Here is a 22,941-nt window from a genome sequence, read left to right on the forward strand (position 1 = left end):
ATTACGTGCAGTTTAGTAAATTTAACACCAGGTTAATTTAAATTTGGTATTCAACACTTTTTAAGCGAATTAATTACTAATAAAGTTTCTTAAATTTATTTGCCGTGTACGTAATATTATGTGCATTATATTGTAAACTGGAAATATTTATTGGTGCAGTGATAATTCGTCAATAAAGCTATTTGATGGCCAACTCCTGAACTATCTGAAATAAATTTTCAACACTGACTGATATCCTCCAGACCTCACAAAACATTTTAACTCAAGTTCTACCATTCAATGAGGAATAATGAGGCAAATTCAAAATGGGAAAATCCCAACTGTGAGTAAAAACCTGTATATTTGTTGCTTCTACAATGTGAAATAGATTTACCCACTTATAAAAATAGGTGTTATAAATCAACATAATTCTTCCTAGACAGCTAATCCGAATTTGAACTTTAAGTATAAACAATAGAAAATGACAAGCACAGAACAATCTCCAGTAACATACACTTAGAAGCGTGCAATTCTAAATTGAGTACCTACATCATATCCAACAGTGAAAATAACATGTCTGACCTAACTAAATACATAACACAATTTACAACAATTAACTATCCTCGATATTCATATACGTTTCCTACATATTCACAGAAAATAATCGAACCACTTTTGAAATCAGCGCTCTACAATAAAAAGTTACATCAAAATTGGCGTTTTGAGAGAATTTGGCAAGACAATTCTTTACCACACCCTCAAACAGATGTACAGACGAAACAGATTATTAGTATTAATACAAATACTCAAAATTTACTGTTTTCGTATGTAGAGTATACATTTTTGAGTAAGTCAAGAATCAGATTTTAATATCAAATTCCGGCAATCACGTTTCAAAGAACAAAAATTAAAAATAACATTTTCCGTCACAAACAAAATTTAATCAGTCTTTAACGGTTTAGAGAAGCAACGGTTTACTTCAATTACAACTTGTAGATTGTTTACTTCATGTTTAATTAAATGGTTGTTATCTTATAAATGAACATATATCAATAGCCCACTGTAGAGTAATAATTCATAATCATATAGTACAAAATGTCACTTAAGTACTTGTTTTGAACAGATAAACTAAGTAAATATAGACAATACTTGATTTGCTAATAATCATCGTTTATAAGCCCTTAATAAAAATACTGGCCCGTCCTTAATTATGTTTCCATGCTTCACAATAACTGCTTCTGTGATGGCATTTAATCTTCATTTGTCTTCATTGTAAGTTTCTAAAAAATTGGGTTCCTGTGGAAAACTAAGTCTGAATTACCGATAAAATTTGAAAAAATCGAAGTTCACGATTAACATAATCTATTTTTCAAAATCGACTAGATGCACTTTAGATGCTCCTAATTTTAAAAATCACGAAGAGTATATAGGTAATGGGTGCGCTTCAGAATTTACAACATATGCGTCCAAATCTATCAATTTTGGATCATCACTAAACAACAAATATAAATACTTTAAGGTTTCACTAAGAAAGAATGATTCCATCATGTCCTTTGGTCTAACATTCAGTGGGTTTTTGACGTTCCCTATGGAAGTATAACCATTTTTCACTTTTGTGTAATTTTCAAATCCTTGAAATATCTGCCAGCCCCAATCTTGGTAAGTCTTGTTACTTGTGAACTGGTACATGTACCAGAGACTCTCCAGGTACTCAGGTCTCAATAAGTTATGAGCGTCGTTTGTTTTCACATAAATATCATTTGAATTTTCACCCTACAACGAAAAGTATGAGTGTGATGTTTCACCGGAATGTAAAGCTCACTTGAATATTAAAATAGGTAATCTCTGGTGCTAAAAATGTAGGCTGTTGGGCATATGTCTGATAACAAGTGACAAGCAGCTCTTCTGCCAACTTCATGTGATTGTCTGGAAGACCATTGTGTACTCCGAGTGCTAAAGTTCCAGGTAAATAACACGTCAAGTGGTCCATTTTCGGTTTAAAATCTTTCCCACCCACAAGTAATTCACCAATAAAAAGAAATCCATTTGGTACAGTTCTTTTCATCAGATGTTTTTCCACTCCCCCAACACTTGTTACATAATCATCTCTTAAACTAATTTAAGTTGATAATGAACATTTTTAAAAACTCATTACACTCACTAATCAATTGTTTTACCAGTTTGCAACCACTGTTTAAGTAAATATTCATAATAACTGTCTCCTCTAGCTCCCAAGGTAATTGTTGCATAAGATCTAAACTGTCCAGTGTTGGCATTTATAAAAATAGGAACTAAACCATCTTTTTTCTCTAAATTATGTACATGGAGTGATACCTTAGAGACAGCATTCTACAAAATTGTACAACCCTAATAATAGAGCTGATACTAAAATTTAACATTACCTCATATTTAAGGTTCCCTGTAACTCTACTTAAATCTCGAAACTCCAACTGAATTGTAGTAACTTCTGAAGTGCTACTATCTGGGGACCACTTTGGTGCATGAGCTTTTCTCGTGAATAGATTGACATCTGAATAAGGTACACCTGACTCAGAGTCAAAACTTGGCAGTAAACGATCAGCTAGATCCACCTAAAACACATAAACAAGTATGACAAACAAACTAAAATATTAGTTCTTACAGCTTTATTAAGAAACATTTTGTCCTGAGTGAGATGATATATACTAAGTAGGCCCCCTAAAACTCTTATTGTTACTTCAAACAAATTTACATCACGGTTTACATCAAAATGAAGGTGTTTCTCTATCCATTCTCGTGCTTCGTTATATTCTACAGAAAATGTTAATTTTAAAAAGGAATGTTGACAAATACCATTATTACCTTTTGTTAGTCCCATTATGTAAATTGTGTCTATTGAATCAACAATAGTCAGGCCTAGTCCAAACCAATCACTGTATCCTTCTGTGATTGGTTTCAAGTGGTCATGACCCCATGCAAATTGTTTATACCCTTGCCAAGCATGTTTAAATGCTTTCACCACAGCTTCTTGTCTTGGTGTTGTAGGACCAGTGAATTTTTTTATAACTCTAGGAGGCTGCAGTACCTGATTCCTGTTACTCTCAATTTCAACTCCTGAAGGTTCTTCCAGAACTTGGCCCTCATGCTCAAGCTCATTAAAAACTGTGTCAACATCTCTCGGGTCATTCCTTATATTGCTCAGCACTTCCTTTTTGCTATCACTTAAGTTTTCTGTTATACTTAACTGTGTTTTTTCTGACTCTGTTGAAACTAAGTAGAATACAGTGAGGGTCAGTACTGTGGCTACAGTGTAAATACAGCTCCTTTGACATTTTGAAAGTTGATTCCAGTGCTAAAAAATAACGCACAGTGGAAATGCTCAGTTGAAGTTAACCATGTCTTAATGTACCCTTCTTAAGCTTTTGCTTCTTTTTTTATCGTGAATATTTTCGTTGCCACCAGAAACATCAAGGGTCACATGGTCCATCTTTCCGAGATTTTAACACATTAACATTATTGTTTTAAATTTTTTCACAAGAACTCATGCTGCGTAAGGGGCAATTTTTCACACGTTAACTGCCACACATTACGAACTACAAAAATTGAAAAGATATGCAGTGTAAGAACTAATTTGCTGTCAATAGTGTCAGAACTGTCAGATTTCAGATACAATTGCTCAATTGGAGAAAATCAAAAAGTCCCTAGATAAACTTTTGAAATTTGAAAATAGAACGAAAACGAAAGTTACTGAATTTGTTTCCCAACAATCCGAACCGTATTCTAACCTAAAAGAAATATTTTCGTTCTCTCTGGTTCTACATTCTACCGTGATCAAGAGTTTTATTGTTTACTATCGTTCATATTTTTTCAACATGTTGGCGGTTCAAGGTATGAATCAATCTGGAATTCCAGATAAAATGTGGCAACCACCTTTTGTTGCCTTTGAAACTACGTAAGTTGTAACTGGTCTTTAATTTGAACTGTTGACCATAAAATGCGTAATTTTTCAGAATGGGTGAAATAACAATCGAACTTTATTGGAAGCATGCCCCACAAACATGTAGAAACTTTGCAGAATTAACCAGACGAGGTTATTACAATAACACAATATTTCATCGAATTATAAGAGATTTTATGATACAGGGTGGAGATCCAACAGGTACAGGTAAAGGAGGACTTTCAATTTATGGGCAGACTTTTAAAGATGAAATACATCCTGAATTGAAACATAGTGGGGCAGGAATTTTATCTATGGCAAATTCTGGTCCAGATACCAATGGTTCACAGTTTTTCATTACATTGGCGCCTACACAGTGGTTAGATGGTAAACATGCAATTTTTGCACGAATTCATTCTGGAATGAATGTTGTAAAAAGAATAGGTTTAGTGGAAACAGATAAAAATGATCGACCAGTTGATGAAGTGAAAATTATAAGAGGAAAAGTAATAAAGAATTAATTTTTTTTTTTTTGTAATAAAGTTCAATAAAAAAAATATATTAAGTACAATATTGTTATCATTTAAGAAGAAAAGTAAGTAGTTGTGATTTGTGTATTAGTATAAACTGGAAAACTGGTTTAATTTTGTAAACAACATTTTTAAAAGGACATCATTTAGGGATATTTTTGTCCGAGATCAGTGGTGAGTGAGATCACAGAAACGAATTTCCCTAAAATAATAAATGTGACGTATGTCAAACACATGTCAAAAATACTGTCACAATTGATCGCGAGAATTTAATTATTTTATGATGCCAGAGATTTTACTTCTTATTGTATAATATGCACCATATCGCGATCGTAAAGTATTTTTATCACTAGTAATTCATAAGCAACACAAATAAAGCTTTAAACTGAAATTTTTGTAGTGTAAGCGTGTATTTATATCCAGACCTTGGCAATTGGGCAACTCTTACAGTTTTAGTAACACGAGATACGTAATATAAAGTTTTACAAATGGATAATAACTGTATTAAAGTCCATGCATTGACTAACAACCCTACTGCGGCCTGGAAAGAAATATCGAAGAACCAAAAAATTATCAAACTGAATGTAAAAATACCATCTAAACCAGTTGAACCAAATAAAGTAAGATTTGTGTGTATGAGCGATACACACTCTCTAATGCGCAATATTGTATTTGATGTGCCAGATGGGGATGTATACATACATGCCGGTGATTTTACAAAATGTGGTCAGAAAGATGAAGTTACACAATTTAATAAATGGCTAAGTATGTTAACTCAAGAAATATGGATAATTAATACCATTCTGTGTTGTAGTGTCCTTACCTCATAAGCATAAAATTGTGATAAGTGGGAATCATGAATTAAGTTTTGATAAAAAATTTTCTGAATATTTTAAGAAAACTGTAACATCAAGACATACAAGTTCATTAGAAGACTTGGAAGATGAAGTTCCCAATTACGGAAATACAAAAGATAACATTAGTGATGCAGTGTATACTAACAACATAAAACAGTATTTAACAAACTGTATTTATTTGGAAGATTCCAGTATTGAAATTTATGGTATTAAAATTTATGGCACACCCTGGTAATGTAAGAATTAAGGATAAACAAGTAGTAAATTAACTCATTTTATACAGGCAACCAGAATTTGGAGGGTGGGCATTTAATTTAGAAAGAGGTGAAGAATGTCTTTCAAAGTGGAACTTAATTCCAAATGATACAGATATATTAATTACACACACCCCTCCTTTAGGCTATGGGGATTTGGTTTGCTCAGGAGTGAGAGCTGGCTGTGCTGAGCTCTTGTCAACAGTACAACAGAGAGTTAAGCCCAAATATCATGTCTTCGGGCATATACATGAAGGTAACAAATTGTAATTGCCCAAAGTTATCTTTTGATTATTTTTTAAGTATAGATCAATTAAATTGTTGATTTTTGCCTCCAGGTTATGGTGTATTCTCTGATGGAAAAATTATCTATATCAACGCTTCAACATGTGATATTAATTATATTCCTAAAAATTTACCAATAGTTTTTGATGTGCCACTACCTGAGGGACAAAGTAAAAACTAAATTGTACTCTAGCATACACAGCTTTTGTATTCTTATTTATATCAATCATTTTATACAAAATTATTTGCAAAAATATGTGATGCTGTTATTTAATTTTTTATTTGGAGAAATAAAACTTGAACATGTGTGTATAGATTTTATTGCAATACCATTTTAAAATCAAAGTTCTAAAAAAAATGGACATCATGGCCGTCATATGGCAATATCATTATAAACTAACAAAATATACTAACGTTTATAAAACAAAGTTCCAAAAAATATAAAACTCAAAATTACAAGTTTCACTAAAAATATTCAAGAGTTTAAAGTGAATTTATTTATTATTGTTGCAGATTTACAATACAACCTATAATTTTTGTGATTTAATAGAAAAATTTAATTTAATAGGGAACATTCGAGAACAAGTACGATACTGATTCGCCATTGTGGGTCCTCCTCACAGCCTCTGCAAACATCATGGATACGTCTATGCACTGTAAATAAAAACACAGTTATTTTCACTCAAATTTGGGCAAACAATAAGTGAAAAAGATCTACCTTGCATGATTTTTTTCTATTTTGCACCTATAACACAGTATAAAACTCAAACGGGTTTCGAAAAGGAGCTCTTTTCGATACGCGTTTCAGGAACATTTACTTAAATTTTTAATGTTGGCAGTGACTTATACTGAATTGTTGCTACGTGATCACTGCACTTCACGACACTTTAAATTCAAAACTTGTTCGTCTATTTAACAGCGTTACCAACCCTTATATTTGCCAAATATAATTTTCTTAGCATTATGTTTTGAACTTTTTTTAAATTTAAGGGGCAAAATAGAAAAAATATTGTATTATACTCGTTTTATAAGCCATTTTGTCTCACTTATTTGTTTATAGCACTCGTCGCTGCGCTCCTCTTGCTCTAAAAAACCCGTGCGACAAAATGGTGTCTTATATAACTCGTATAATAAATTACTATTATCTAACCCACCTGTATTTTGGAACAATCTTTCATATGTCCATCCTGTGGTATGGTATTTGTGACGACCACGGCTTCGAAGCAGGCATTATTTATCCTCGTAATCGCGGGTCCCGAAAATATCCCGTGAGTTAGAATGGCGTACACTTTCGTCGCCCCCGCCTCTGTCAGTTTTTCCGCCGCGTGACATATTGTACCGCAGGTATCTGCCATATCGTCCACTAAAATAGCAACTCTATCCTTCACATCGCCCACGAGCACCATCGAGGCCACCTCGTTGGCCTTCTTCCTCTCTTTATGAATCAAGGCGAACTCCACGTTGAGCCTGTCCGCAATGGAGGTGACCCTCTTGGCACCACCTGCATCCGGCGACACGATTATGCTGTTCCTCCACTCGACGATGTTCTCTTTAATCCATTTCAACACCGCCGGCTCCGCATACAGGTTGTCCACTGGTATGTCGAAGAAGCCCTGGATCTGCGACGCGTGCAAATCCATGGTGATGATGTGGTCCGCCCCGGCCACTGACAGCATGTTTGCCACCAGTTTGGCCGAGATTGGCGCCCTGCTCTGTTGACGAAAAAATTCGAACGACATGCATCAGGTTCATTTGCAACAGGCAGGTAGGTGTAAGGGACAAACATTAATACCGGAGGTGGGGTTGCAAATGCACCAACATGTTAGAAGCCGAACAAAAAAACAAGAAAGACCCAAGCGAGTGACAATTAAATTTTCACAAAAAAGAAATGGAACCCAATTAGTAATCGCATTAATGGCATGTTAGTAAGACTTGGTATTATTATTTGCCCCTTATCGGAAGATATCGGTGTAAAAATTTGCAAGATGAGTTAAATGAAAAACATATTTTTCGGTTATAATTAAAATAATTTCATCACCCACTTTTGTGATAAGCTAATTTTTACTCGATTACCATGGAGAAAAACAATAAACAGATAAGTAGTAGACATTAACATTTGACTTTTGTGTATGTTTGTTACATGAAAGAAGATAAATGATTTTTGATGTCGTCAATTTGATTGTGAAAGATTTTTTTGGAAATGTATATTAAAACGCCACCAATTTTTAAATGTTTACATGCACTATCACGAACATACTCGTCATTGATTAAATTATTATGATATATGGCCTGTTCCGTAGTTCATTGTCATCACTCAAGTATTCATCATGTAACGATTTTTTTTTTCTAAAAAACCTGTAGGTTTAAGTGGTACGAGACTGAATTTTCAAAAACTGTGAAATAATTAAATTGAACAAATTACTTCTAGATTTAGGTTGATAGAAAAAAAATACTTTTTGCCCTTTAAACTTGCTATTATTTCAACAAGTAGTAAAGAATTTACTTTCACATCAGCGTAACCAAATTAAACCTAGTTAACTGTATTTTGAGATCACCTGATAATTAAAAGTTTCAACAACAAATTTCAAGAGTATTACGGTTAAATAAATAAGGGAAAACTAATCTAATGCTATGCTTGAACACACTGGTTAAAAAAACGATATTCTTAGATTCAGACGACACTTTCCCAATAAGCCCCTGCAACATTCACATAATTGTATCTTTTTTTACCCTGAATTTCCATTCGATAGACTTCCATTTTTCGACGTTGCGTTCGACATCGGTATTAGTTGCTGGCTAAAATGATTTCGTAATAAAATAAATATACTCGGGAAGAAAACTTGTTTTTAAAACTAACTAAACTATAATGAGTGATTCTATTGATCCGTATTTGACCTTCGTTACGAATAATTGCCGAGTTATTAATTTATTAAGAAACTTAAAAATTACGACAGATATTTCGTAGTAACGCTTTGTTGATTAATTAATGTTCATTTAACGCCAATTGAGCATTGCATTTTGTACATTTAAGCATTTTTCAGTTAATTAAAATAATGACAAAAAGTTCTGCGTGTACAGTTGTACAGTTGCGGAATTAAAATTTCGGCCACTATTTTTCTGTCACTTCAACAAAATCTCTACTGTCATCATGACTAACATTCAAAAATTAAACTTTTCTGTGTCAGTCACCCAATCAATTTTGAATTTTGAGATTTCAGTTAGTTGCACTGAGTGTAATTAAATCATCGCTTTGATATGTTGCCTACCCATTATTATGCCACAAATGACAATTTTTGAATGCCAAAAAGACAAAAACATGACAAGAGTAAAAAATAAGGTTATTAACGTAAAGGTTGTTTTAGAATTTATATCATGACATTGACAAAACTGCCCGAAATTTTAATTCCGCAACTGTACATACATAATATTCACAAAATCTTGGTATTTTTTATTTAAACTAAGTTTTACCGTACACTGTTTAAATACAATCTACGCATTTTATTTTAGTAATGTGCAAGTTGGCTGCATTTAGTCACGATTTGCTTCTATATATTCCATTTTAAGCTAACAATAGTATGTACTTAATAGAAAATAATAATCCGTTAGCGAATTCCTTTCTCTTCTTTCTGATAATCAAGTTGACCTAAATACTTATTCTGCAGCCGTTAAGCTTTTCTGGAAGCACTCAAATTACAAGCTTTCAAGCAATCCAAATTAAGTGCAACGACTACTTGGGTAAGTAATAAATTCAAATTTTTCTAAACTAAGCCTATGTTAGAACGGTATAACTACATATTTCAAAAAAAATTGCGTCTAACTGTCCAATACACATAAATATGTAGTTAACTCCAGCACTTATTACAAAAACTCGAACACATGGGAATAATTTCATCAAATAATTCAGACAAAGATTGTGGTGTTAAATTATGTATTTAGAATTGCCAAAAAATTAAGCAAAAAACAGCAACTGTTACTAATTGTTCAATTTGACATTTTAACCGATCTATGTAATTATGTATTCAGATAAAGAAGTGTAAAATATTATGTATTAATACACATTATAAATTGTCTTTTTTTTTAAATTTAAATCTATTGTATTGGTATGCATTTAAGAGAGTAGCGAAAATTTTGTGACAGCTGTATTGCCCTTAGCAAGTGTTCTAATGTAATGTTACACAAGTTAGGTACAATTTGAACGGTCTTGGCTTGAACCTTTTCGGGGTTCCACGTCCCCCACTTTCGGTTCGCAAAATTCTCAGTTACAATTCTGTAAATATAAATATACCTACGAACACGAAATTACTTTTTAATGAAGCTTACTAAGATATAGTAGTAGGAAACGATATGTAGAACAGCTTATGCAGGTTTTTATAACGTACTAATATATTTATGAAGATTGGAACGGTTGGGACAGCCCGTTGCTGTCGGCCGTCATAAATTACTCGAATTATTGAAGGTCGTACCGATCTGGATTGTCATCATAAATGTCACTTTTGATAATAATAATTTAAAAATTATTCGTCAAAGACCAAATTCACATTAAAATTTTTGTTTAGTATTCAACGTAGATTCGCGTAACATAAATGTTATGGGTCATTTTTAATTAGTGGTCCTACGTAGGTACCTAGAAGGGCCCGGAAAATCCAATAATCCATCTGTTATCGAAACAGTCAAAATTCCTGGTACACATTATAAAATTTCGAGTACGGACAATCATGCTGCAAAAGTTCAGAGCGTGCCGAAGCGACCGAAATCAGGAAGTATTTACGACATCTCTATGGAGAAGCCATAAACTATTGTAAGAGGCAATGGGCTTATTTTATAATGAGTTCCAAATATCGTTTCCTACTACTATACAGTTCTATGAGAAAATTTAAATAAGTTTACAGGACATGGTTCTATTTGTGGCGTAATTGTATATTAAAAGACAAGTTTCATAAGACCAGCCTTGAAGCACGAATTCAAGATTAAAAAACGAGTGGCTTAGCCACGAATTATTTAAAGAATGAGTGCCTCATGGTCTTATGAAACGAGTTTTTTATACTATTTTTTGTAATTTGCCCTTTTTAAGCCGTTTTTAAACAAAAATGTTTACTTTCCTCGATTTAGGGATTTTTGTGGCGGTTGGTAATGTCTTATTTTAAAAGTGAAAATTTGATCAAGTCTTCAAAGTCGCCTTTTGTTTTATTCAAATTTTATCACAAAACACGAATATGAAAGATAATCTTTCATGTACGCCCGCTGAAATAAGTGAAATTGCCAAAAATACGGTCGCAAATTTGTTGCCTGATAAATCCTGATAAATAATTCTTTGCACATTTTGTAATTTAAACTGACACGCATGACGGATCAGGCTTTGCCAACCTAAAAATTTTCGTAAAATGTTCCGTGAAATAATGGCTATAAGGACATCCCAGATGATGACGTCGCGTTCGTTAATATGTCTATTAGAGAATCAAAATGGAGGCAAATTACAAAAAATGTGTTTTTATACTCTTTATATCACTATTGTTAACGAAACTTTTGCTACCACACTATCTACGCGATCCCTATTAGTCACATGACTGCTGATTTCAGTGCTTTCAACTGAAATAAATCACCATTACAAGAACGACATTTTTCGTAGATTTAATAATTAATAACTAAACAATTTTTGTGGTGCGTCTAGATTTTTCAGAAGGCCTTATCGTCTATAGACGTTTATCGAGAACAAACAACATTTAAATTGTTAAACATAAAACGCTGCCGTGTGCGTCAACTAGCGCCATCACCAACACGTGCAGGATGAAACTGTCAAAGTCACGTAACGGTAAACGACATTGTGCAAAATTAATCTCTTAAATACACTTGTCAACACAAGTTGATCGCTTGTTTGATCATGCAATTTGGATTTCTACATTTTTGAACGAGTCAAAAACGACACCGAAATCATATGATCTAAGGAACGAAAATAGTTTCTTGAACACTTGTAGATGTACACAATGTCACGTGTTTTTGTAGGTTATCTGCACATGTGCAGGACGGAATTCGTACTCACCTTGTCCTTCTTGTCCTGGCGTGCGTAGGGAAAACAAGGAATGACAGCCGTAACCCGGCTTGCTGATGCAATTTTGCACGCATTTATCATTATAAGAAGTTCCATCAGGTTGTCGTTAACTTCACCGCTGCCGGATTGCACAATGTACACATCTTCGCCACGAACGGATTCGCCGATTTCGACGCTGAAAATCAATAGCGACCCTTAGATTGATACGAGGGTGCGTTCTGAGTTTCAACAGGTGCCGATACAGTTAGCAAACCGGCAAACATCGGGAATGGACAACAAAACTTAATTAAACAATCGGCAAACGCTACTCACCATGTTTCCAAGTTGGAAAACTTCTTGGTTACCACTTTGCCCAAGTCGATGCCGAGCCGGTCGACGATCCTTTGGGCAAGGTCGGGGTGAGAGGTGCCGCTGAAGACCTTAATGTTCGGCATTCTGCTCTGGAGAAGTTGTGACGACTTTTCTAGTTTTGCCCGCAACAAGCTTTTAGCACGCACGGGCTGGGATACGGGCATAACTGCAAAACGATCGACCAATCAGGTTCGGGGTCTAATGTTATCGGCAAACAACGCTACAGAATGATAAACCTTCTGACGAAATACTCCCTGTTATCGAAGCTTTCCGTTCAAAATATCTTCGAAATTATCAATATCAACAACGATCGCCCTGGGAGGCCACATACGTCACTGTCGTGAAGGCTAATCTCGAATCCTCGAAGGATTTCGAAGAATTTGCCTCAATATACAGGTGCAAGTATTTTATAAAGTTGGCTATAATGTCATTGAAAACAAGTGACATTTCATTTAGCATTTCATGATTTGCCTAACTTCAGTGAGAAATTAAAAGTGTGAAAGTCGATTTTCAGTCAGTGTATTTTTTACTTTTGTCAAAAATTATTATTTTTTAAAGTTACAGTTTTAACTGTTATGTTGATTTATTCCTTCTTCTGAATTTTTAAACCTTCTGATAGGTAATGGCTAACATAGCAGCACAAAGAATACGACGAGAGTTTAAAGAGGTTATTAAAAGTGAAGAGGTAGGAAACACTTTTAAAATACAATTTTTATCTTATGTCATTTTTAAAACTAATTAATTTCGTAATTGTGATCACCCAAAAGAGTCTTACCTTGCTCATCAGACATGCTCGAATTTCGCACTTAAAATTGTCAGTACTCAAAGTAAGATTATTGATTCAAGTATTGAAAATGCCCCCTGACACAAATTAAATCTGAAGGGGTTATCAGACAATAACGTCATTTCGTAACAAATAATAACAAACAGATCCAGCTAACATGATGCTGTATACTTTAAATGTAGGTAGCAAAATGTGCCATCAAAGTGGAACTTTTAAATGATAGCTACACAGAACTGAAAGGAGAAATCACGGGCCCCCCAGATACAGCTTACGAAGGGGGAACTTTTGTATTAGAGATCAAAGTACCTGAAACATACCCCTTCAATCCTCCCAAGGTAATTTTGAAAATAGTGATTAAAATCTTCACTACATATTTCTCGTGTAGGTCAGATTCATCACAAAAATATGGCACCCAAATATATCATCTGTAACAGGAGCAATCTGCCTAGATATATTAAAGGACCAATGGTGACATGTCGGAATAATTTTGGTTTGTGTGTCTTTAATGTAACACTTGTAGGGCGGCAGCGATGACTTTGAGAACAGTTCTGTTATCGCTTCAAGCTTTATTATCTGCAGCAGAACCAGATGATCCACAAGATGCTGTTGTAGCAAAACAGTTTAAGGAAAATATAGAAATGTTCCAAATGACTGCCAGACATTGGACGAATGTTTATGCAGGCGGTATATATTTCACAGCTGTATGGTCTTAAAATACTTTGACCATGTTTATTTGTAGGTCCTCATGTAAATAAAGAATGTGACGACAAAATTAAAAGGCTAGTAGATATGGGGGTAGAAGAACATCAAGCGCGGGTCGCATTGTCTTCGTATAACTGGGATATAGAGAGGGCAACTGAACAGTTATTCAGTTAGTGAACCATTTTTAATCTGCCATTTTACTATAATCTCTCTACACTTTTCGAAACGGATTTATTAAGATTTCCAGAACATAAATTTTGTGCAGGAGCTGTTTACTCATTTAAATTATTTTGATATGTACATACTCACTGCAGTTTAAATTTTAAATAAAACAAGGAGTGTTTGCATTTACTTTATTACAATTGTTAATTTAAACAGATATTTCTGTAAGTATGAAGAATATATCAGTTTTAGAACATAGTGAATAAAACAAAAAAATTGCGATTTATACTTTTGTCATATTGGTGTTTGAACTTTATTGATGTTAAAATATCTGCTTACAGTTAGTTGTGTATAAGGTTTTTCGTCAAATTACGGTGGTGTGTACATTGCTAGTTTGAAACACCAGTTGTCAGTGCAGTCAAATTGTTTAGCACCTTTGGATCACTGCAATTGGATGAAACACTTTATACAATAAATCTTCATTAATTACCTAGTTTTTGTTTTGTAAATTGGCGATTGAACACTGTTGAATAAAAATTTAATCTTTACTATATCATGTGACAAAAAGTACTTGAACCAGTAAAAAATAGATAACGTTAATTTATATAACATAGTTGTGGATTCTACATTTAATTCTAACGTGTATGTAATATCTGATCATACTTAACCTATTAATTAATGCCTCCTTTTTATTATTTATAGCACAGTTGATTTGCATTAAGTGCAAGTTTTTCGTTCATAGTCCTGCTTTTTTTAAATTGTACATATGCATAAGGTAATTAAAATATGCGATTTTCAAATAAAGAGCTTAAGTAAGATTGGTCATAAAAAAGTCATAACGATTTGAGATTTTCGTGTTTTTTTTTCAATGTGCAACATCGTATTCAAGATACGAAAACCCTGCATAAAAGGTTTTAATTAGAAACGATCCAAGTTTGTTGTAATTTTTTTAATTTATAAAAGTAAAATCATAAAGTTCCTTCGAACTTATGTTGTTACTATATTTTCATATTTTGATTTATACAAAACAATAAATGTAGCCTGAACGTTACTGAAAATTCTGTTTTATTGAATTCATGTAATCTTCATAACTTTTAGAAATATGAATTTTTTAGTGAAACGAACGGTCGGTCAGATCAGCGCTGTAAGTTGTAAACTGCGCGGGAGAGCGAGAACGAGAATTGATCGCGCAGCTCCAAAAATTGCGAAGATTAATTTAAATTTAATGAAGAAGAATTTGAAAAATGTTCAAGCTACAATATATTTTATCTGCATAAATCAAAATATGATAATGCATGGAAGTTTGTGATTTAATGTTGATAAATAAAAAATAGTACTTATACAGAGTGTCCCCAAAAAAGAAGACGAGTCCATAACTCCGTTATTTATCGGAAGATTTTAATTATCTGTACACCAAATTAAATGGTTGTTAATAGGCTACAAAATGGCCTAATAAATTCAAGTATAGCCCTATGGGCTTCAAGGGTAAACTGTCAAAATATTTTTTTTTAAATGGGAATACATATTTTTTTGTACTAATTCTGATAGAGATTTATATTCTGAAAACAACAATGTATCACAAATATACACTTAAATACCAAAAATTTACAAAAAAAAAATGTAAAAAACCGCTACTATCGTCTATGTTCCATTTTCCGCTAAACATTGGCGGTATATCTGCGCAATCCCACATGTTATTATTTATCATTTGTTTTTCCAGCTACCTTAATTTGGTTATTACACTGTAACGCAGTGCATTTTGATAGCTTTTCGCTTAATGCTCGTCATTTGTTTCAAAAGTTAGTGTTATTTTTTTTAATGTGAAGTTATACTTGTGATACACTGTTGTTTTCAAAATTAAAATCTCTATCAGAATTACTAATAAAAGGTATGTAATCCCATTTGAAAAAAAATATTTTGACAGTTTACCCTTGAAGCCCATAGGGCTATACTTGAATTTATTAGGCCATTTTGTAGCCTATTAACAACCATTTAATTTGCTGTATAGATAATTAAAATCCGCTAATAAATAAGGGAGCTATGGACTCGTCTTTTTTTCTGGGGACACCCTGTATTATTATTGACATTTTGTGAAAACATTGAACGTTTTTAGATAATAATTTTTCATATCAAAAATCCCAAATTGTTCAAATTGGTATGACTTTTTTTTTAAACACTCTTTTTGGACTTTTCTTCCATAATGGCATATTTATAACACCCTATACTTACTATGTAACAGGTGTTCAATTGAAAAGTTCATCGAGTTTACTTTGATTTTATTTTTTAAAAGATAACATCGTAAATTATGTTGGTTAGACAAAGATAGCGATAAAGATCAAAGCCAATTCGATGAACTTTTTAACTGAACACCTGTTACTTATGTATAGTTAAAAAAAAACAACTAAAGGATCGAAAAACTATGCGGTTATTTGCGAAATCATTAAATTTAATTATTAATTATTCCATTTTACTTTCTTTAGTATCTAACTAAACTGTCTATTGCCTTACAATAGTCGCTCCATAATAATTTACTTAAAATGTGTTCTGTATGTGCACTTTAATTTTTTTTTATTTGGCATTGCGTTCATACGAATCCCACAAACCTTTTTTTTTATACCTAGGAGATGTGTCCTTGTAGATATGTGGATTTTTTTAGATTTACATTCATCATACTCAAGGGAAAGATATATGTGTATGTAAATTTCCCATTTATTTAGATTTGTATATTATACCTAAACCAAGGAAGTTAGAAATAACTTCCTTGACCTAAACCGTTCTATTTTTTTTTTTGAAGATGCGGGTATCTAAACTGCCCATTTCCACAATTATTATCTTATTCCCTTAAATTCATAGTTATTCTACATCGCCACTTAATAAATTACAAACTTATACCGCGTGGTTTGTGCGAGAAAAGTAAAAAATAACCGTAGAGGGAAAAAACTAAGAAACCGTTATGATGTGGTTCTAATTTGTAAAAAAAGTCGCGGGCAAGAGAGGGTGCGTTCAAAAATGCAATAGTACTGCAGCGCCGCAAGACGACCTCTGTATTCCAACTTCTTTAAATTGAATATTTCAGTCAGCTGAACGTAGACGTTTCAGACTAATATTATAAATCGATATTTTAAATAACAAAATGAAAATCTTAAAAGTATGGAGCAGTGTTTAAAAGTTGGACACCCATCCCTTACGCCTGGTTGACCGTGACGATTAACTTTACGGTCATTTTTGTTTTTATGTTGACAGTTGTCAGATAATTGTCAAGTAAAGTAGGGTTTGAGGTTAAGTGAAACTGAGTTATCAAATTTAATTTTTTGCCATGAAAGGTTTTATTAGAGGATAAAATAATGAACGAGCATGACCAAAATGAAACAGGTACTTGAAGGCGTCTTTTTTCTCTTAATGCCATTTAAAATTTTATTGGCACATGCCAATTTTTCCAGACAACGAAAATGCGATGGAAGTGGAAGAAAATTCAATTCAGGTTATTACACGGCCAGTAGAAGAAATACATCCGCTGGCATTAGTAGCAATAAATGTTGACGTTCACGCACAAAACATTGACACCATTGTGGAAGCAGCCCCACTTGTACATGTAAATCCAGAAGTTATAGATGATTCGAACAATGGAGGTGAGAGAATCTCTCCTACAGAATCTGCAGCAAGCAGCAGAGCAATTTCACCTGCAAATTTTGAAGAGGAAAGCAATCAAAGTGAAGATGTTAATATAAATGAACCAAACCAATCTTCCAAGAAACGTACCTACAGTGATGATGAGAAAGAGGATGATGGGTCTTTATGCCCCATATGTCTTGATGACTGGACTAACACGGGTGAACACAGAATTTGTGCTCTAAAATGTGGTCACTTGTTTGGTCAAAAGTGTATTAATCGATGGTTAAATTTACAAAGGAAGAAGACCTGTCCTACATGCAAAAAGCGTGTGGGCAAAGATGATATTAGATTTATTTATGCTAAGAAGTTAACAGCAATAGATACCACAGAACTAGACAATATGAAAAAGCAATTAGAGTTAGTCATAGAAGAGCGAAATAAAGCTCAATCTGACCTTGCAAAATACGCTTGCCGTGAGCACATGTTAAACCAGGAAATTGCACATTTAAAATCGCAACTTAATAGTCTCACTAGACATGCAGTTGTTAATGTTCCTATGAATCCTCCTGTATCAGAGCGAGTAAGACTTTACATGGACAAAGCAATGGAAATATGTAAATATGGGGGCAGTCGCGTTTTTGATGCTAAATGTGAACTGGATTTATTGATGGCTTCCATGAAGTCACCTACAAATTTGTTCAATGGTTTTGGGCTAAAAAAAATAAATATATCTGGTTATAGAACAATTGCGTTCATCCCAGTTCACAGCTTGCAAATCAGGGACATTTGCTTTCACCAAGAAAATAACTGGGTTCTCACGGCTTCTATGGATAAAACTTTTAAAGTGATAAATAATCACACCAATACAGTAATTTATCAGTTTAATCACCAGATGCCGCTATGGTCTTGCTGCTGGGACTTGAACAACTCCTTTATCCTCTATGTAGGGACCCAGTCCGGATCTGTGATTAAATATGACATCAGGCAGTTGACTGAACCCATCTCTACTCTTTCTATTGAAGGAGATATGTCGCCGGTAGTTTCGGTAGCTTCCATTCCGTCATCTCCGGGAGATGCTCTGCCCCAAGGAGGTGTTGTTTCATGTAAATTAAATTCACTTTGGTTGTATGAAAACGTGAATTCTGAACATAACAGACATTCAATTTCTTTAGAGGGACCATTTGTTTCAATGAAATACCAACCGAACACAAAGCAATTATTGGTGTCTTCTAGGCCTAACAGCCGAATCATGTATGCCAGACATACTCTCTGTAATTTGGAGAAAAAGGACCAAGATAAGATTGATTGCAATATTGTACATTCTTTCCAAGGTGGAGGGATGCAGAAATTATTATCAAAATCTTGTTTTCTTTCTCATACTAGCGATTACGTAGCCGCACATCAGGAAAATTGTAGAAGTGTATTTTTGTGGAGTATTAATACAGGGCAGAAAGTTTGTTCGCTAGCAGCGCATGAAAGTGTTTTAGATCTTAAAGGTTTACAAAATCAACACGGAAGTTTTTTGGTTTCTTTGACTGATAAAAAGCTGGAATTTTTTAAATTCGTTTGATATTCTTAGTGCCATCAATGTTAATTGTTTTAGCGTAATAAGTACTTACCGTATCTGATCAGTGAACCTCGATTTTCAAATAATTGCATGTCACTTCAATATTTTGATGATGATTTTTCCAATAAATTATTTATATTTTATGATATACCTACATTTTTTTTTCAAGTGCTCCAACAAAAAAAATTGCGTTCCAGGGGGTGTATTCTTCAATCTCGAGTCGCATGCGACATTTGTCAATTCTCGTTTCATTCGCGTTTTAAACTGGCCCAATCATGCCAAAAAAAGTCCAATTTACACACGAACTCGTTAAATAAACTACTATTCGCGTGGTATTCAAGAATGGAAAACATTTGTAGTGTGCGACAACAACCGTTCGAGATATGTCGTATGCGACATGAACTAATCGAGATTGAAGAATACACCCCCAGACGCATATTTACCTTAACCCCTTAAAATCAATTTAGACTTAAAATGCAATAATGCATATTTTCAAAACGCCTTAGGGGGTCATTCACGAAACTCGGTAAGGCTCGATAAGGCGTTGCAAATTCAAAACTATGGCAACCGACATTGTTGAAGTATTGTATTTGCCGTTTCGTTAACGATTTGCAAATTTGCAAAGTTTCGTGAATCTCCCCCTTAGATAGTTGTACAGGCTAGATTACGTCCTCATCCTCAAATTTGTATTTTTAAATGTATAGTGTGTCTCGATTCTAAATTTCCACCAACACTGCACTCTACCAGACTCTACGTTAGAAATACAATCGGCAACACTGTTTGGTGAAAAAAGCGTCAGGTTGTATTTGTGAGGTTATCATTCTCTGTGTCTCAATTTCCGTTTTTACAACTCAAAATTTTAGAGTAAAGAAAAAAAAGGTGCTAAACTTTTTATCTCTTCCAAACATTTTATAAGAGCATTTTTCATTTTAGCGTCAAGTAAATTATGTTGTCTTCGAATCAGGTTTATAAAATAATTATATTGCCAATTTTGGTTATAACAATCTCCAATTTAGAAATACAATATGTATTTTTATTTTGCCAACATAATTCAACAGGTGGTGGAAATTTAGAATTGGTAGACTATAGAACGTGTACTATTGCGGGCAAAAAAAGTGGGACATCAACGTCATCGTCTTGACTTTTAATGTGAAATAACCCTTATCTGATTCTAACCCTACTTTGAATTGATTGACGTTGTCATTAAGTATTGTAGGTTGTAGGGAATGATTGTAAGTAACCACGTAGTGAATATTTATTTAATGCAAAGTTCCAATCAAAATCTACCTTTATCAAAAGAAGAGGGCATTTGGAAAAGAAAAATAGGAGTATAAAATAAATTTTTAAACTGTCAGCTGGAAAAGTGTCAAAAAAAATGACAATAAAGCTTCAACTACATCGAATTTTTCAAAACTGATAGAAATTTGATGTCCCACTTTTTTTGCCCGCAATAGTACTATGGCGGACAAAAAATTTTGAACGATCAAATTTTGGCATATCAAAAAATGTCAATGTAAGCTGCCCTTTACTGTTATTATGACGTTTATAAATTAAATCGAAAAATTGACGGTTTGAAGTAAACGTCTCTCAAGTTTATAATACATAATAATTTAGTGATACAATGCCAGCCGTATCTGAATTTACTAAAGCCAAAATAGTAACCCTTCACCAGAGGGGTATGTCGTATGGGCAAATTTCGACGAATTTAGGGTTATCGAAGGGCACTATCCATGCCATTATGCGGAAGTGGGAACACACTGGGACGGTGGTTCGGCGTCCAGGTTCTGGAAGAAGGCGGGTGTCTTCCGTGGAACAGAACGAGGTACCCCCGAACCATCACCGAAATCTGTGCCTGACCATGAGGAATAGATTGCTCTTGGTTGTACAACAAAATGGAGCAATGATCAAATATTGACTTCTTCAGTTTTAGTTGTAAAGTTTTTTTTATTTTAAACTCTTAATTTTAAGTTTAATAAATAAATGTTATAATTTGTTAGTATTGTGGATTGATCTGTACTTTGAATTTTTTGATATTTGCGTACCAAAATACAACCTGTTGGGTCGTTCTGTCTTGACGTAAATAGAACTAAATTTGGTTTCATCAATGATGAAGACATTCCTGATTTTGTGTTGATGCTAAACCTCTAAGAACTAGATAGGTACGTATCTACATTCTACACCACTCGATACCCTAGGGGCTGCAGCGATTTTCGCAATTTCGACGGCAAAGACGAAACGATTAAGATTCATCCACGTTCACCATTCGTGAGCCGACATAGGCACACCAACATTTTTGTGTTAATCTATGATTGACTAATCTGTCACTGGTGACATGACAAGAAAGGCAAAAATAAAAAATGAGGTTAGTTGACCATAAAGCCAGTTTTACATTTATATGTCAAAGGAATAACAAGTCGTTCAAAATTTTTTGTCCGCCACAGTACTTATATCGGGTGTGTCAAAAAGAGCGGACAGGCGTTTTAGTCATGTTTTAGTAGCATAGCATAGCATAACTGCATAACATATAATCGTGTCAAAAATAAATTACTTCCTAGAATTCAAACTTTTGGGGAAATAACGTTTTTCATGTTGTGTGTAACTAGAATTTTCAGAAGTAATTTTGAATGCCTAAGGTTGGTTACTATGAATTGAGAGATTAATGCCCGGTTTCCGGAACCGCTCAATAACTAACTGGCCGGTTAAATCTAGTTAAATCTAGAAAGTAACCAATCACATTACGTGATTTTTGTATTTATGGGAGAGTTAACTAACTGGCCCGATAAAATTGTTTCCAGAAACCGGGCCTAAGTCCAACTAAATACGCCGCCAGAAAACAAAATTGATTGTGAAACGAAAAAACATCGATCACTTAGCGAAAAATTGAGCCAAATTACAAGGAATTCGCTGCCTTACGACATATTTTGTTTGTCAGCAGAAACCACATAGCCTGCAACCTAATCAAATTTATGGCAACCTATGTATAGTAAATTCATTTTTATAATGACGAACTAGAGTTACTAAATTTAGTACCTAACTTTTGTCTTGTGAACACACCATTTTACCGCGAATTTGGGCTTTTAAAAAGTTAGGTTATGGGTCACGTCATTATTGTTTTCTCAACTAATGATTTTAAATTATCAACTCCTTCATTTAAAATTTCGGTAATCTTGTAGTTTACGTCGCCCAAATTGCGCATCTCATACGAGCCCTAACAACTAAATGTTCGGACAAATATACTAAAGACACAAAAAGTATTGCTGTAGTTAGTAGAAATTTAATAATGCATTACGAATTGATGTAGAGGATAAAGATAATATTTTTCTGTTACAAAAAGACAATTTTACTTGTGTATTACGTATGCATCTCATATTTTAAAACAAAATGTTTAAATTTGACAAGTAAATGTTGGCAACTAAATGTTCGGACAAAATGCATATTTGTATTTTTTTTAGTAGGCTCTGGAAAACAGTTGCTTATTTTGACAGTTAAAGTAACTGGTATCTCTTGCGTACCTAACAATTATAATATTTTTGATTTAGTTTAAGTAAAAAATTGAGAATTTTGAACTGTAATGGGTCGTGGATTTGCAACAAACATTAAAATACGTGAAATTATCATTAAAAAATACTGCCAAGGAAAAACTGTTCGAAATATTGCAAATGATTTGGACGTGCCCAAGTCTACAGTAGGAAAAAATTATGCCGAAACTGGAGAACTGAAGGTTAAAGGAAAAAGTCCAGGAAGACCGAGAATTGTTACCCAGCGTTCTCAAAGAAATTTAATTAAGATTTAAAAAAAAAATCGAAGAAATACTTTGCGGGATATCACTGCCCAATGGAATGACGAGTCTGGCACTAATTTATCGCGAGAGTGTTGCCGAAAATGGATTCATAAGT

General features: G+C 33.7%; 6 protein-coding genes across 7 annotated transcripts; 4 read left to right on the top strand and 2 right to left on the bottom strand.

Moving 5' to 3' along the window:
* Positions 1 to 321: 321 nt before the first annotated feature.
* On the bottom strand, positions 322 to 3,628 carry alpha-Man-Ib (alpha-Mannosidase class I b). Its single transcript, XM_069036245.1, has 7 exons — positions 3,368 to 3,628; positions 2,821 to 3,310; positions 2,621 to 2,769; positions 2,382 to 2,570; positions 2,141 to 2,328; positions 1,802 to 2,093; positions 322 to 1,752 (listed from the first exon to the last, which is right to left on the bottom strand). Exons 1-7 carry the CDS (start codon positions 3,443 to 3,445, stop codon positions 1,393 to 1,395), a joined length of 1,746 nt encoding a protein of 581 aa, XP_068892346.1. The 5' UTR covers positions 3,446 to 3,628; the 3' UTR covers positions 322 to 1,392.
* A 74-nt stretch (positions 3,629 to 3,702) lies between these two features.
* Cypl (peptidyl-prolyl cis-trans isomerase-like 1 Cypl) lies at positions 3,703 to 4,468 on the top strand. The gene is made up of 2 exons (XM_069036273.1): positions 3,703 to 3,910; positions 3,969 to 4,468. The coding sequence occupies exons 1-2, from the start codon at positions 3,831 to 3,833 to the stop codon at positions 4,414 to 4,416; spliced, it is 528 nt and encodes a 175-aa protein (XP_068892374.1). The 5' UTR covers positions 3,703 to 3,830; the 3' UTR covers positions 4,417 to 4,468.
* A 148-nt stretch (positions 4,469 to 4,616) lies between these two features.
* Positions 4,617 to 6,129, top strand: LOC138122123 (metallophosphoesterase domain-containing protein 1). Its single transcript, XM_069036269.1, has 5 exons — positions 4,617 to 4,762; positions 4,826 to 5,190; positions 5,240 to 5,513; positions 5,566 to 5,792; positions 5,875 to 6,129. The coding sequence occupies exons 2-5, from the start codon at positions 4,914 to 4,916 to the stop codon at positions 6,000 to 6,002; spliced, it is 906 nt and encodes a 301-aa protein (XP_068892370.1). The 5' UTR covers positions 4,617 to 4,762; positions 4,826 to 4,913; the 3' UTR covers positions 6,003 to 6,129.
* A 171-nt stretch (positions 6,130 to 6,300) lies between these two features.
* Prps (phosphoribosyl pyrophosphate synthetase) lies at positions 6,301 to 13,138 on the bottom strand. Of its 2 annotated transcripts, XM_069036266.1 has the most exons (6): positions 12,994 to 13,138; positions 12,180 to 12,384; positions 11,859 to 12,042; positions 8,552 to 8,617; positions 6,976 to 7,533; positions 6,301 to 6,475 (listed from the first exon to the last, which is right to left on the bottom strand). In XM_069036266.1, exons 1-6 carry the CDS (start codon positions 13,007 to 13,009, stop codon positions 6,383 to 6,385), a joined length of 1,122 nt encoding a protein of 373 aa, XP_068892367.1. In that variant the 5' UTR covers positions 13,010 to 13,138; the 3' UTR covers positions 6,301 to 6,382. The 2 variants fall into 2 exon arrangements, with proteins under 2 accessions (XP_068892367.1, XP_068892368.1); XM_069036267.1 differs by lacking the exon at positions 8,552 to 8,617.
* Positions 12,574 to 14,419, top strand: Ubc4 (ubiquitin conjugating enzyme 4). Its single transcript, XM_069036271.1, has 5 exons — positions 12,574 to 12,903; positions 13,185 to 13,337; positions 13,388 to 13,470; positions 13,523 to 13,686; positions 13,742 to 14,419. Exons 1-5 carry the CDS (start codon positions 12,841 to 12,843, stop codon positions 13,876 to 13,878), a joined length of 600 nt encoding a protein of 199 aa, XP_068892372.1. The 5' UTR covers positions 12,574 to 12,840; the 3' UTR covers positions 13,879 to 14,419.
* A 2,487-nt stretch (positions 14,420 to 16,906) lies between these two features.
* Positions 16,907 to 19,193, top strand: LOC138122107 (E3 ubiquitin-protein ligase rfwd3.S-like). Its single transcript, XM_069036244.1, has 2 exons — positions 16,907 to 17,238; positions 17,307 to 19,193. Exons 1-2 carry the CDS (start codon positions 17,211 to 17,213, stop codon positions 19,046 to 19,048), a joined length of 1,770 nt encoding a protein of 589 aa, XP_068892345.1. The 5' UTR covers positions 16,907 to 17,210; the 3' UTR covers positions 19,049 to 19,193.
* The last annotated feature ends 3,748 nt before the right edge of the window (positions 19,194 to 22,941 follow it).

Source organism: Tenebrio molitor, chromosome 1 (genome assembly GCF_963966145.1).
Source record: "Tenebrio molitor chromosome 1, icTenMoli1.1, whole genome shotgun sequence".
In the NCBI taxonomy this organism is placed as follows: Eukaryota; Metazoa; Arthropoda; class Insecta; order Coleoptera; family Tenebrionidae; genus Tenebrio; species Tenebrio molitor.

Coding starts and splice junctions, on each gene's coding strand:
- alpha-Man-Ib (XM_069036245.1), bottom strand. CDS start 3,445: ATGGACCATGTGACCCTTGATGTTTCTGGTGGCAACGAAAATATTCAC. Junction 3,311..3,367: donor GAAGCAAAAGCTTAAGAAGG/GTACATTAAGAC, acceptor GTTATTTTTTAG/CACTGGAATCAACTTTCAAA. Junction 1,753..1,801: donor TTACCTATTTTAATATTCAA/GTGAGCTTTACA, acceptor TTTTCGTTGTAG/GGTGAAAATTCAAATGATAT.
- Cypl (XM_069036273.1), top strand. CDS start 3,831: ATGTTGGCGGTTCAAGGTATGAATCAATCTGGAATTCCAGATAAAATG. Junction 3,911..3,968: donor TTTGTTGCCTTTGAAACTAC/GTAAGTTGTAAC, acceptor GTAATTTTTCAG/AATGGGTGAAATAACAATCG.
- LOC138122123 (XM_069036269.1), top strand. CDS start 4,914: ATGGATAATAACTGTATTAAAGTCCATGCATTGACTAACAACCCTACT. Junction 5,191..5,239: donor ACAATTTAATAAATGGCTAA/GTATGTTAACTC, acceptor TCTGTGTTGTAG/TGTCCTTACCTCATAAGCAT. Junction 5,793..5,874: donor CTTCGGGCATATACATGAAG/GTAACAAATTGT, acceptor TTTTGCCTCCAG/GTTATGGTGTATTCTCTGAT.
- Ubc4 (XM_069036271.1), top strand. CDS start 12,841: ATGGCTAACATAGCAGCACAAAGAATACGACGAGAGTTTAAAGAGGTT. Junction 13,338..13,387: donor ACCCCTTCAATCCTCCCAAG/GTAATTTTGAAA, acceptor TTTCTCGTGTAG/GTCAGATTCATCACAAAAAT. Junction 13,687..13,741: donor GACGAATGTTTATGCAGGCG/GTATATATTTCA, acceptor GTTTATTTGTAG/GTCCTCATGTAAATAAAGAA.
- Prps (XM_069036266.1), bottom strand. Junction 8,618..11,858: donor GCCAGGACAAGAAGGACAAG/GTGAGTACGAAT, acceptor AAATCATTTTAG/CCAGCAACTAATACCGATGT. Junction 6,476..6,975: donor AAGATTGTTCCAAAATACAG/GTGGGTTAGATA, acceptor TTTTATTTACAG/TGCATAGACGTATCCATGAT.
- LOC138122107 (XM_069036244.1), top strand. CDS start 17,211: ATGAACGAGCATGACCAAAATGAAACAG. Junction 17,239..17,306: donor GCATGACCAAAATGAAACAG/GTACTTGAAGGC, acceptor CAATTTTTCCAG/ACAACGAAAATGCGATGGAA.